Source organism: Podarcis cretensis (assembly GCF_951804945.1).
Source record: "Podarcis cretensis genome assembly, chromosome: 7".
In the NCBI taxonomy this organism is placed as follows: domain Eukaryota; kingdom Metazoa; phylum Chordata; class Lepidosauria; order Squamata; family Lacertidae; genus Podarcis; species Podarcis cretensis.
The window spans coordinates 90,880,773-90,894,899 of record NC_137176.1 but is presented as its reverse complement, the minus strand read 5'-3'; the positions used below and the strand labels follow the sequence as shown (position 1 = coordinate 90,894,899).

The 14,127-nt window shown below is 50.7% G+C and overlaps 1 protein-coding gene across 3 annotated transcripts in view; it reads left to right on the top strand.

The window, feature by feature from the left end:
• The window catches only part of ARHGAP39 (Rho GTPase activating protein 39), a 218,779-nt gene that overhangs the window by 184,911 nt on the left and 19,741 nt on the right, over positions 1-14,127 (top strand). For all 3 annotated transcript variants that reach the window (XM_079984210.1, XM_079984211.1, XM_079984209.1), the window contains one exon: positions 5,009-5,082. In XM_079984210.1, coding sequence (XP_079840336.1) covers positions 5,009-5,082 — 74 coding nt within the window. The remainder of the gene's footprint in view (positions 1-5,008; positions 5,083-14,127) is intronic.

Sequence of the window (14,127 nt, the reverse complement as noted above, 5' to 3'; positions counted from 1 at the left end):
TTTACACAATGAGCCCCACGTGTTTGGCTAATTCCGGGATTCACCTGTAGGCCAATCAGGTTGCGGATTCACTTCTACTTGGAGCTGGATTGGGTGGCTCCTGTGGACCAATCAGACTGCTGCATTCTGGGTCCTATTGTTCTAGGACCAATCAGACTGTTGCATTCTGAATCCTATTGTTCTAGGACCAATCAGACTGCTGCCTTTTGGATCCTATTCAACTCAGTACATAACAGGGTGGCTAGCAGGTTAGGAGACGGGGCCAACGCACTTCTGGGAGTCAAAGGGTCCATGCCTGTTAGCTGCCGCTGCCTCCACACGGCATTTCTGCTGCCCGAGATGCTCCTCTGTGAGCAAGGCTGTGTCTTTAATTGGATTACCAGTCCCAGGGGGACTGTGCGGCCAGCATATTAATAGCCACCCTTTCAGAAAGATCAGAGCTCTTGGTCACATGCTCACAGCCCTCCAGGGTGACTTGAAGGTCACTCTGTGGATGGATTTTCTCTCGTGCGGGATTTGGCCGTCCAAAATCCGTATGGGAATCTAGCCACGGTGCTTTCCGCATGCTGGGTTCGTGATCTTCCAGGAAACGACATTCCCAAGGCAGCTTCTGGGCCTCATTGCCTTATTGGTTTGCAAACATTTGGATAACCCGTTCCGATGATTGCATAGCCGGGTACCAGAGAATACAGAGCCCCTCTTGCATTATTTAAGCTTTCTCCACCATGAACTTCTTGGGACGCGGGTGGCGCTGTGGGTTAAACCACAGAGCCTAGGACTTGCCGATCAGAAGGTCGCTGTTCGAATCCCCGCGACGGGGTGAGCTTCCGTTGCTCGGTCCCTGCTCCTGCCAACTTAGCAGTTCGAAAGCACGTCAAAGTGCAAGTAGATAAGTAGGTACCGCTCTGGCGGGAAGGTAAACGGTGTTTCCGTGCGCTGCTCTGGTTCGCCAGAAGCGGCTTAGTCATGCTGGCCACATGACCCGGAAGCTGTACACCAGCTTCCTCGGCCAATAAAGTGAGATGAGCGCCACAACCCCAGAGTCGGCCACGACTGGACCTAATGGTCAGGGGTCCCTTTATCTTTACCTTACCACCATGAACTTAAACCAATGTGCTTAATATTCCCAAAGGTTCTTGGGAATGATAAGGAGCTGGCGCTTTGCACTGAAGGCAGAAAACTGCCTTTTTTGTGGAGGGGTATAAACTTACTGCTTTATTGAATTTTCATAGCAGGTAGTACAGAAAAAACCCAAAGAAATACGTAGCAAAAATAAGTATGCCGGTTCCCTCCCTGGTTGCTCGCTTGTATTTTGGTTAAATTAGCATTAAAAACGGAAATCTGTCTCATACTATTGGGGCAGTCAACTCACTCACACAGTGACAATCACACAGCGCTTTCCATTCACAGCAACTGTCATTCGGATGCATACTGCCTCCAGCAGTTCCCTCCTGTAGGTGCCTTGATAGAGTTCCGCTTTTGCACGATCAGTAATTGGGCAGTTGTTAGCAAATTACTTCATCATAATTGGGCTCAAATACCATAGTGTTAACACTTCAAATAAAATCCCTTTGCATTTACACAAAAAAATGAGCAGGTTGCGGGATCTTTTCCAATCCTTTTCTGACATTTGCATTGCTACTATCCCCCCGATTTGGTCATATACGTTGTCTTATTATCACATGGTTTCTCCAGTATTACCCAATATATATCTGCAGAACTACTCCTCTGTTTGCTGGGGGAGCCTCTGAAAACAAACAACCAAGTGAAGTTAGTGGCCTAGGATGTTGTTATCGCAACCCACCGCTTTTCTTCATTAGGCATTGTGTTTGTTGTTGTTTAGTCGTTTAGTCATGTCCGACTCTTTGTGACCCCCTGGACCAGAGCACGCCAGGCACTCCTGTCTTCCACTGCCTCCCGCAGTTTGGTCAAACTCATGCTGGTAGCTTTGAGAACACTGTCCCACCATCTTGTCCTCTGTCGTCCCCTTCTCCTGGTGCCTCCATCTTTCCCAACATCAGGGTCTTTTCCAGGGAGTCTTCTTTTCTCATGAGGTGGCCAAAATCTTGGAGCCTCAGCTTCAGGATCTGTCCTTCCAGTGAGCACTCAGGGCAGATTTCCTTCAGAATGGAGAGGTTTGATCTTCTTGCAGTCCATGGGACTCTCAGGTGTCTCCTCCAGCACCATAATTCAAAAGCATCCATTCTTCGGCGATCAGCCTTCTTTATGGTCCAGCTCTCACTTCCATACATCACCACTGGGAAAACCATAGCTTTTACTATACGGACCTTTGTTGGCAAGGTGATGTCTCTACTTTTTAAGATGCTGTCTAGGTTTGTCATTGCTTTTCTCCCAAGGAGCAGGCGTCTTTTAATTTTGTGGCTGCTGTCACCATCTGCAGTGATCATTGTGTTTAGTAATAGTAATAGTAATAGTAATTTATTATTTGTACCCCGCCCATCTGGATGGGTTTCCCCAGCCACTCTGGGCAGCTTCCAACAAAGATTAAAAATACCACACATTAAAAACTTCCCTGAACAGAGTTGCCTTCAGATGTCTTCTAAATGTCAGGTAGTTGTTTTTCTCTTTGACATCTGGTGGGAGGGCGTTCCACAGGGCGGGCGCCACCACTGAGAAGGCCCTCTGCCTGGTTCCCTGTAGCTTAGCTTCTTGTAGTGAGGGAACCGCCAGAAGGCCCTTGGAGAGCTGGACCTCAGTGTTTGCAAGTGTTCCAGCTGTGGTTGAGGGGCTTCAGGCGATGATGGCTGTAGCCGTGTGGCTTGGGGCTGATGGGAGTCTAGAACACCTGGAGAACATCTGGAAGGGCAGCCTGTCCAGTGGTAGCTAATTACAGGTTTATAAAGTGTTTAAAAAGATCTGTCTTGATCCAGGGCAGAGATTAGTTGAAAGGAAAGTAAGTGTGCACTGAAAGGTTGAGTGCAATAAGAGCTAGTGATTTTCCTGGTGAGGTTTGCGTATAATCTCAGGGTTGTGGGTTTGAGCCCCACGTTGGGCATTGCAAGGGGTTGGACTGAATACCCCTTGTGCTCCCTCCCAACTCTACAACTGCAATTCAACAACTTTACTCTCTCCCTTAAGTGTAGTGGCTTTTTGTGAAGGTGCAGAGGGCAATCTGCAATGGATGCTTTAGTTGCGATACCTGTACGGTTAATGGGCAAAGTTAGGCCGTAACTTTTAATGGTTACAGAGTAGTATTGGCTTAGGCATTGGATGAAACAGCAATACAAGACTCCACCCTGCACAGCCGGGAGTCATATCAGGGTTAACAACCAATGGTAGGAGCTTCCTGATGCAAATACAGTGATACCTCTGGATACGAACAGGATCTGTTCTAGAGTCACGTTTGCATCGTGAAGTGAACGTAAGACACGTCTGCAAGTGCGCAGGCCGTGTTTCGCCGCTTCCGCGCATGTGCGAGACGTCATTTTGTGTGCATGCGCGAGCGGTGAAACCTGGAAGTAACGCGCTCCGTTACTTCCAGGTCGTCGCGGAGCACAACCCGAAGCTATTTCAACCCGAGGTATGACTGTGCAACTGGAAGCTCCCCCGTGACGTCACCGGGGGTCGTGCCATGGCCCTAGCCACCAGCAGGACATCAGACAGGATCCACGAACGCCGGATTCCTTTAATGGAATACCCAAAAGAGGAGGGGTAGATGATGGCCCATACCCCATCCTCCAACACAGCACACCTATTCCAATGCCTATCCGCCAATACCAGAAAGTTGTGATGAGTTGCTACGAGGTAGGTGGAAAAACCAAGAGGCTGGTGCCAATTTGCCAAATGGATAAAAAAGTCCTACCAGGCCCCTTGGGCAACCAAGGTGACCAACCGAAGTCCATAGCAAGGTCAGTACGCGAAAGAAGCTGAGCTAAGAGGGAGGGAGGGAGGGAGATCCGAAGGAAGCAGGAACAGACTGGGAGCAGAGCTCTGCCGCGGCCGTTTAAATGCGGCTAGCCCTACCCAGCAGCAGGCCCTATTGGTCGGCTGGAAGGCTTGGCCGTGGCAGTAGAAGCAATCAGGAGCAGGGAGACCAACACGCCTCCCTGCCGCTGCGGGAAGTTGCTCCCACTCAGAATCCCTCCCCTCTGGGAGGAGGAGAGGCTTTGTCAGGGCGGGTTTGGTAGTAGTAGTAGTAGTAGTAGTAATAATAATAATAATAATAATAATAATAGTAATAATAATAGTAATAATAATAATAATTTATTATTTGTACCCCGCTCATCTGGCTGGGTTTCCCCAGCCACACTGGGCGGCTTCCACAAAGACCAAAAATACACTAATATGTCATACATTAAAAACTTCCCTGAACAGGGCTGCCTTAAGATGTCTTCTGAATGTCAGGTAGTTGTTTATCTCTTTGACATCTGGTGGGAGGGTGTTCCACAGAGCGGGCGCCACCACCGAGAAGGCCCTCTGCCTGGTTCTCTGTAGCTTTGCTTCTCACAGTGAGGGAACCACCAGAAGGCCCTCGGCGCTGGACCTCAGGGTCCGGGCAGAACGATGTGGGGGGAGATGCTCCTTCAGGTATACTGGACCGAGGCCGTTTAGGACTTTAAAGGTCAGCACCAACACTTTGAATTGTGCTCTGAAATGTACTGGGAGCCAAACGTACTGGTGGCGGCGCTGGAGGGATGGGAGGGTGTCAAGTGGCTTCGAGGGAGACAGCGAGTCCTGCAGGAGTCCGGGTGCCATTGCATGTCGCTCGGACGTGGTGTTTGCCGAGCTCACGGCCGGAGCAGGGGGTTTGCCGGAGGACTTGCTCTGTCGAGGTCCGTCTCGGGTCGCCGTGGCCGGAAATGAGCTTCTCGAAGGAAGGCTGAGAGAGGCTGGTTGGAAAAGGCTGCTCTGATGGCTTCTCTTGAGGACGCTGCTGGGATTTCTCCTGTCCGGGTCTCTTTCTTGTTGGGGCGGCCATGTGGGTTTTTCTGGCTCTGACTTTCTGCTTTCTTTCTTTCTTTCTTTCTTTCTCTCTCTTCTCTTCTAGGGGTGGCAATAAGCACTTACGCCAAGTACTGTTACAGCAAGCTCCAGAAGGCAGCATTGACCGGCGCCAAAAAGGTACCTCCATCCTTTCCTTTTTGCCTAGTATTTGGGTGTGGATTTGATCTATCGATCTGTGAAATTTTGCTAGAGTATAAAGAAGAATACAAAGCTTATTATCAAATATCTTTCCCCCTCAAACTGAAACATTAATATAAACTTCTTATCAAGAGAAAGAGAGTAAGAAAGAAAAAAGAAAATAATAATAATAATAATAATAATAATAATAATAATAATAATAATAATAATTTAAAAAAAGGAAAATAAGGTACTTCTGCTTCTCTATCTGCCAATTATATATATAAAGTAATTGTCCAGTAGCACCTTAAGTAAAGGGACCCTTGACCATTAGGTCCAGTCGTGGCTGACTCTGGGGTTGTGGCGCTCATCTCGCTCTATAGGCCGAGGGAGCCGGCGTACAGCTTCCGGGTCATGTGGCCAGCAGGACTAAGCTGCTTCTGGCGAACCAGAGCAGCGCACGGAAACGCCGTTTACCTTCCCGCCGGAGTGGTACCTATTTATCTACTTGCACTTTGATGTGCTTTCGAACTGCTAGGTCAGCAGGAGCAGGGACCAAGCAACGGGAGCTCACCCCATTATTGCGGGGATTCAAACCGCCGACCTTCTGATCGGCAGGTCCTAGGCTCTGTGGTTTAACCCACAGTGCCACCCACGTCTCACAATAGCACCTTAGAGACCAACTAAGTTTGTTCTGGGTATAAGCTTGCGTATGCTTGCACACTTCTTCAGAAGATAATAATGATTATCTCGAACTCAGGACTGAAGGGAGAAACATGCTAAGAGGAAGGCATGCTTGGCAAATCCATACCATGATCAACTCCCACCCGGAAACCTATGTCCCCATTGTGTGGATCCAGGACGTGTGGATCCAGAATTGGCCTCCACAGTCACGGTAAAGGGACCCCTAACCATTAGGTCCAGTCATGGCCGACTCTGGGGTTGCAGCACTGAGCAGGGACTGAGCAACGGGAGCTCACCCCGTCGCGGGGATTCGAACCGCCGACCTTCTGATCGGCAGGTCATAGGCTCTGTGGCTTAGACCACAGCGCCACCCGCATACCTGTCACTTACGGACTGACTGTTAAAACCGTGTTTATGGAAGACAATCTTACTCAGCTATGAGGGATTGCCAAAGAAAGAAAGAAAGAATAGCAGTGTCGTCCTCTTGACTCCATGGTGTTGGAGAGGACGGGGAAGGGGCTTCTGAGCTCCTGTCCCATCACATCTAGAGATGGGAGAAAGGGCTTGAAGGTCTCCTTCTGCAGAACAGGCAGGGTTCTTCTCCCACCCCCGGAATAGGAAGAAGTGCTGAGACGTTGGCATTCCTAGCTTCCTGCATCCGGCCATTTTAAGAAAGGGCTCCTTTCATAGCAGGAGAATACCCAGATCTAGCCAGCCTGAGGCTCCTTTGTGGGAGAGAGACCCACAAAGAGGTGGAACCACAAAGAGAGCCTTTCACCGGGAAGCTCCCCCGCTGACCTTTCCGCTTGAGCCTGAGTCAAGGAAGGAAAGAAGCCGCTTAAAGGGTAAGACAAGGGCAGCGGGTGAGGAGGAGACACCGGAAAGTTGGCCCAGCCTTGAAGAGCTGGGGCAGAATTGTGGGGCTACATTGAAGAGCTGGGGCTACATTGTGGGGCCTTGTTTTCCTGGAGCAGTTCTAGATCCAGCAGGCTCTTCTCATGTTCTTACAGGTAGTACTACTCTTGCACAGCTCCCATTTGTAGCTCTAGAGAACGCTGTGCTTGATTACTTCCTAAGTTAATGAGTGGAGAGGACAATTGCCCCCTCATGTTCTTCTTCAGGGGTTCAACACAGGCGTGTTTTGTGTGTGTTTGTACACACACACACACACACACAAAAAAAAAACTAGGGTTGAGCGATATCTGGTTTTCAACATTGTGATATGTTTTTGTTTAATCGTTTAGTCGTGTCCGACTCTTAGTGACCCGCTGGACCAGAGCACGCCAGGCACTTCTGTCTTCCACTGCCCCCCACAGTTTGGTTAACCTCATGCTGGTAGCTGCGAGAACACTGTCCCGCCATCTTGTCCTCTGTCGTCCCCTTCTCCTTGTGCCCTCCATCTTTCCCAACATCAGGGTCTTTTCCAGGGAGTCTTCTCTTCTCATGAGGTGGCCAAAGTATTGGAGCCTCAGCTTCAGGATCTGTCCTTCCAGAGAGCACTCAGGGCTGATTTCCTTCAGAATGGATAGGTTTGATCTTCTTGCAGTCCATGGGACTCTCAAGAGTCTCCTCCAGCACCATAATTCAAAAGCATCCATTCTTCGGTGATCAGCCTTCTTTATGGTCCAGCTTTCACTTCCATACATTTTCCATAGAACACTTCCAAAGACAACATTGTGATATATCACCCTCTAAACATCACAATATCCTGATATATCACGATGACTGAAATAGAAATGGCGGTAGGGAGAGGTGTTGGCTGGCTTCATGGTTTTCCCTGCAATGTGATTTTTCGCATAGCGCACAGAAACACACGTCATGATTTGTGATACACTGCCAGGCCAAAAAATTATGAAACAGGTATCACGGTGTGGACTTCAAACCAGTTTTGGACGATATATATTGCCCAGCCTTAAGACACGCTTCTTTTTCAAGTTGCTTCCTTTGTTGGTTAGATTTTTTCATGACTTTTAAGAATTTGCAGGTTTTTCAAAACTCCGAAACAAGTTGAACTGCAGTGAAGAATTTTGCATCACCACAAAGTGCACATCTGAACCCATGTGCATGTCCAGCACTCAGGCCTTTCCCAGCACACACTACTAACAGGTTTAGGGGATTTTGCTTGCGTTATTAACATGCGTTTGTCATGAATATGTGTTTGCCTTTAACCTTATGCCACCCCCAACCACAGCTTTCAACGTTTCCCTTTTTTAAAGGGCAATTCCCTTATTCCGAATAGGATTCCTCGAAAAAAAAGGGAAAAGTTGACAGCTATGCCCCCAACCCAAGTCCTCCCACAAGAGGAATAAAGGAAGGTTGCCTTATTGCAAGAAATGAAAGTGGCAGAATACAATGGTACCTCGGGCTACATACGCTTCAGGTTATATACGCTTCAGGTTACAGACTCTGCTAACCCAGAAATAGTACCTCGGGTTAAGAACTTTGCTTCAGGATGAGAACAGAAATCGTGCCTCGGCAGCGCGGTGGCAGCGGGAGGCCCATTAGCTTCAGGTTAAGAACAGTTTCACATTAAGAACACACCTCCAGAACGAATTAAGTTCTTAACCCGAGGTACCACTGTATAGAGGTGCTGCTCCCACAGTATCCATACCTTGATGTGAAGAATAAAAGAGGGATCCCTGTCCAGAGGCATTTTACCCATAGAGGCTAGTGGCGCAGGGCACCAAGGCGCCAAGTTCTGGAGGGCACCAGGGAAGAGGCGGAGGCTGGACATCAGCTCGCCACCCTTGCCCGCCTCTGCCATGCCACACCGAAACAGCGCCGCGCTCGGAGCCTCCGTCTGCCATGGCCACCGCGGCACAAAGTGGCCAGCTGAGCCAGAAGGCGCAGCGTCCAGCCTCCGCCTCTTCCCTGCCGGAGGAGCCCCCCTCCAGCCACTGCCCGCCTCCTCCAGCCCCGCCTGCAGCGCCATCCTCCCTAAAAAAACTCTGGGAAATGGGGAGTGCCGGAGGGAGCTTTGCACCACGGCGCTGGATATGCTTAAGATGGCCTTGTCCCTGTCAAAAGACTGAAGAGAGAGGGGGAGTGTGACATTTGCCACTGACCCATACTAAAAAGAAAGCAAGAAAGGGAAGCGTTAATAATAATAATAATAATAATAATAATAATAATAATAATAATAATATTTTATTTATACCCAACCCATCTGGCTGGGCTTCCCCCGCCACTCTGGGCGGCTTCCAACTGAATATTAAAATACAGTAATGCATCAAACATTAAAAGCTTCCCTAAACAGGGCTGCCTTCAGATGTCGTCTATAAGTCTGGTAGTTGTTGTTCTCTCTGACATCTGGTGGGAGGGTGTTCCACAGGGCGGGTGCCACTACCGTGTCAGGCTGGTCCTCAAGAACATAGACTGAAAAGGGAGCCCATGGCTGAGCTTTGAGAGCGAACCAGCCATTGGAAAGTCGGGGTTTAAGTACAGCGCTGTTTTGAGCCAATATTAGGAGATTAAGAAGCCTTCCAGGACACGTTCAGGATAAGAGCCAAGAAAGCTCACTGGTGGGGGGGGGGGATGCATTTTATATCAAGGATTGCCAGCTTTTACTCAGGCCTTGATCTACAGGGGAAAATGAAGTTTTGGGAAAGTTCAGATTGGCACAGCGCCAGGGACTTTCCTTCTTGCCTCGTCCGTTTGAGCTGCTCGGTCTCAAGACATTCTGAGCCACACCTGCAGCTCTCGGGCCTCTTGAACTGCACCTGTTGAACAACAGCGCGCTCGTTTACGACAGACGCCCACAAGAGGGTCCGCGAGGATCTTCCGGCCCCTTACTCGCCGCAGCTGTTCCGCGCTCCCGGTTTGCTAAGCTCCTTGCAAGGGGCGGCAGAGCAGACGATGATGACTCACTTGATCTCCCGCTTTCATTAGGACAAATGGCTGCGGCTCTTGTTTTTCCGCACATTGGCAAGGCAGATGGGGGGGGGGGGAGAAGGAGAGAATGTGGTCTGCAAAGACTCATGAGACATCTGGAGAAAAGAGCAGAGGGAGATGGAGCACATGTGTTCAGGCCCAGAAGAAGGAGCCACTCTCAAGGGCAGCTGGGTAGGGGCCTGTTCCGGATTCAGGGCTGTGAAGTCCGAGCGTCCACGGAATCTACTTTCATTTTTTCACATTTGCATCCCATCTTTTCTTCCACGAAGCTCAGGGCGGCATGCATGGTTCTTTCCCTCTCCGTGTTATCTTCACAACAACCTTGGGAGGTAGCTTAGGCAGAGAGACTGCGGCTGGCCCAAGCGTCACTCAGTTTCGTGGCTGGAGGGGGGAATTTGAACCCTGGTCACCCAGGTCCTGGTACGGTGCTCTAGGCCACAACTAGCTCCCCAGATGGGTCACAGTGAACAAGATGGATACAGTGGCAGGACAGACACCAACCTTTTCTGCCATTATTACTAGACAATACAGTGGTGCCCCGCAAGACGAATGCCTCGCTAAACAAAAAACCCGCAAGACGAAAGGGTTTTCCGATTTTTAGCGGCTTCGCAAGACGAATTTCCCTATGGGCTTGCTTCACAAGACGAAAGCCCATAGGGAAATCTCCGGGGACAGCGGGGAAGCGCAGCGCGCCTTCTCCTCTGTTCCCGGACCTGTCTTGAAGACTTGCGGTGGGAGGAAGGTTTTCCTCCCCACCGCCAACATTCAGAAGGCTGTTCTGAAGGCTGGCGGTGGGAAGAAAAGCCCTTCTCCCCCGCCAGCCTTCAGAAGAGTTCCCCGCAGGGCTCTCCAAGCTGCGAATGTCTGCCCCGCGCACCGGGCAGCAGGCTGCTATCCGCAGCCTAGGCAGCCCTGCGGGAACTCTTCTGAAGGCTGGCGGCGGGAGAAGGGCTTTACTGCGCTGCTCTGAAGGCGGTCTCCCTAGGAACGCATTAATTGATTTTCAATGCATTCCTATGGGACACCGTGCTTCGCAAGACGAAAAACTCGCAAGAAGAAAAAACTTGTGGAACGAATTAATTTTGTCTTGCGAGGCACCACTGTAAACCTAGACAGCATCTTAAAAAGCAGAGACATCACCTTGCCAACAAAGGTCCGTATAGTTCAAGCTATGGTTTTCCCACTAGTGATGTATGGAAGTGAGAGCTGGACCATCAAGAAGGCTGATCGCCGAAGAATTGATGCTTTTGAATTCTGGTGCTGGAGGAGACTCTTGAGAGTCCCATGGACTGCAAGAAGATCAAACCTCTCCATTCTGAAGGAAATCAGCCCTGAGTGCTCACTGGAAGGACAGATCCTGAAGCTGAGGCTCCAAGACTTTGGCCACCTCATGAGAAGAGAAGACTCCCTGGAAAAGACCCTGATGTTGGGAAAGATGGAGGGCACAAGGAGAAGGGGACGACAGAGGACGAGATGGTGGGACAGTGTTCTCGAAGCAGCCAGCATGAGTTTGACCAAACTGCGGGAGGCAGTGGAAGACAGGAGTGCCTGGCGTGCTCTGGTCCAGGGGGTCACGAAGAGTCAGACATGACTAAATGACTAAACAACAACAACATCATCGGTTTTGGACCAGCCTTTGCTGCCCTGCTGCCCTCCAGTTGTTTTGGACAAGCACTCCTATCAGCCCCGGCCAGGTTGCTGGTGGCTGAGCCTTACTTAATTTGCATAACGTTGCAGAATCAAGGATTCTTGATCGCAGAATTTTAGGCTACAACCCCCTTCTCCCTTCTGAGTTGCAGAAATAACTTGTAGGATCGTTCGGATGATATTCCTAATGTGGACATGGTGCTGTGTATTCCCAGCATCCTCAGAGCTTGCTGCCCAAATAAGTGAAACAAAAACAAGTTGCATCTGCTTCTGGAGGGGGGAGACTCACATAGCAACCCACCCACCCCACACAGGCAATGAAGAAAATTCTGGGGCCAAGGTGGCGGCTGCGTGGCTGTTTGCACGGCCATGGGGAATGCAAGAGGCTTTTGGCAAAGGCAGTTGCTGTGCCATATTGGTGTGTGTGTTTTGGGGAGAGAGAGAGCAATCCGAGACAGCAGGAATCAGCACCCTGTGGATCTGAAAGCAGGGCAGCTCCTCTGCCGTTTTCCCCAAGAGGTGCTGTTGCAGCATGCAAAGGGTTAAAGCAATGTGTGCTCTCTTGAAATGCCAGGAAGCCTGTCTTTCCCCATCAATAATGGAAGAGGATGAAATTTTAACTAGAGCCGAATGTTGGCACATGGGCCTGGCCTGGCGGGTGCATGAAAGGAGCGGTGCGAGATCAGGACGGGTCCTCCTTTTGCGCAGACCCACCTGCTCCCCCAAAACCTTTTTGGACCCTCTCCTGCTTTGCCCGCTCATCCCCAGTCCCCCCTACCCTATAAAAAGCATTTTTCAGCAGAGCGTTCTCCCCGGCCCACTAAGGAAGGCGATAACACAGTTGAATTCAGAGCAGTGGCAATGATTTGGACAAAACCCAATTCAAACTTATTTAGTTGAATTCTGAAAAACCGATAAACTGGCAATGCCAGCTTTTCAAATAGTCATTTGTACCTCCAGCGCCCCCTGCCACCCCTTTGCCCCTTAGCAGCCACCCCACTAATCCCACTGCCTGGTGGGTGTTGCCACCCACTTTGGAGGAACCATTGATCTAGGTCTTTGTCCACCATCTGCAGTCATGGCACTGCCCCCTAAAATCTCCCAACCCCAAAGAGTCAGACGCAGGAGATCCCAGGCCTGGGTTTCTGCTTTTGGAAGGTGAGACAGGCTCTCCCTGTTCGCATCAGGACAGCATCCCTCTTCCACGGATGTGGTCCAGGCCACACATTTTGCCTTCTGGACAGCCGTGTGGACGCGAGGCTCACATTTTCCTCCTCCCTGACCTGGGGGAGAAGTGTTCAGGTGAGGAAGGCCGGCGGGAAAGCTGCTTGCGCAGCCGCTGGGATCTTCTCCTGCACCTGGGCTGGAGGGGCAGCCTGAAGGTGCCAGTCCATGAGGGTCCAGTGGGGCACTGCCCCTCCAGCAGTCCGTGCCCAGCCAGTCCCCACCTGCTGCCAACCAGCCCAGGGGGTCGCTCTGCCTGTCGACTTCCTCCTCCTTTGCCTTGGTGAGCTTAAGTCGAGGAGCACGAGGCAGACAAATTTGGAAGTAGCAGACTCTGGCTGTCTTTTGCTCTGCTGCCCCCCACTGTTGGCCTCCCTGCGCTCTGCCATACCAGTCTGTCTCTTAAGGGCACCAACCAGTTGGCAGGGATGCGGGTGGCGCTGTGGGTTAAACCACTGAGCCTCTTAGGCTTGCTAATCAGAAGGTTGGCAGTCCGAATCCCCGCGATGGGGTGAGTTCCCGTTGCTCGGTCCCAGCTCCTGCCAACCTAGCAGTTCGAAAGCACCTCAAAGTGCAAGTAGATAAATAGGTACCACTCCGGTGGGAGGGTAAACGGCGTTTCCGTGTGCTGCTCTGGTTTGCCAGTAGCGGCTTAGTCATGCTGGCCACGTGACCCGGAAGCTGTACGCCGGCTCCCTCGGCCAGTAAAGTGAGATGAGTGCCGTAACCCCAGAGTCGGCCACTTTGCTATTTTATTCTATTTTTGGCCACGACTGGACTAATGGTCAGGGGTCCCTTTACCTTTACTGTCGGCCTCCCTGTGCTCTGCCCTACCAGACTGTCTCCCAAGGGCACCAACCAGTTAGCAGGCAGTATCAACCTCTCCTCCGAATGATTAATTTCTCTGCCTGTGGTATAAACAGTAGCGTAATGAGGAAGAACATTCAGAAGGACTCTTTCTGACTGCGAGAGCTGTTCGACAGTGGAGCGGATCCTCTCAGAAGGTGAAGGCTCTTCTTTCTTAGAGGTTTTGAAACAGAAGTTTTTTGGGGGGCACTTGCCAGGGGTTACCAGTATTTAGGAATGATTTCTGCACTGCTAGGGGTTGGGCTAGATCAGGGGTCCCCAAACCAAGGCCCGTGGGCTGGATAAGGCCCAAGGGACTCGTTTATCCGGCCCGCGGCAACCCCCGCCGCCTGCTGCCGCCACCCACTCTTAGCGGTGCTGCGCTGCGCGGCTGCCCACTTCCGGGTCGGAGGAGCACTGAAAATAGCTTATGCGCATGCGCAAGCGTTATTTGCGCACGCACATCTATTATTTCTGGTGCACATCCGGATCAGAGGAGGCCCGTGCACATGCGCACAAGCTATTTCTGGTGCTCCTCCAACCCGGAAGTGCGCCGGAAATAGTGTGTGTGCCCGTGTATGGGCACACGCTCACCTGCCCTCCGGCCCACTGCGTTATCAGCGCTGGAGACACCGGCCCGAGGTGTGGTAAGTTTGCTGACTTACTTTATTTTTTTAAAATAATAATAATAATAATAATAATAATAATAATAATAATAATAATCGTAATTTTATTTCTATCCTGCCCATCTGG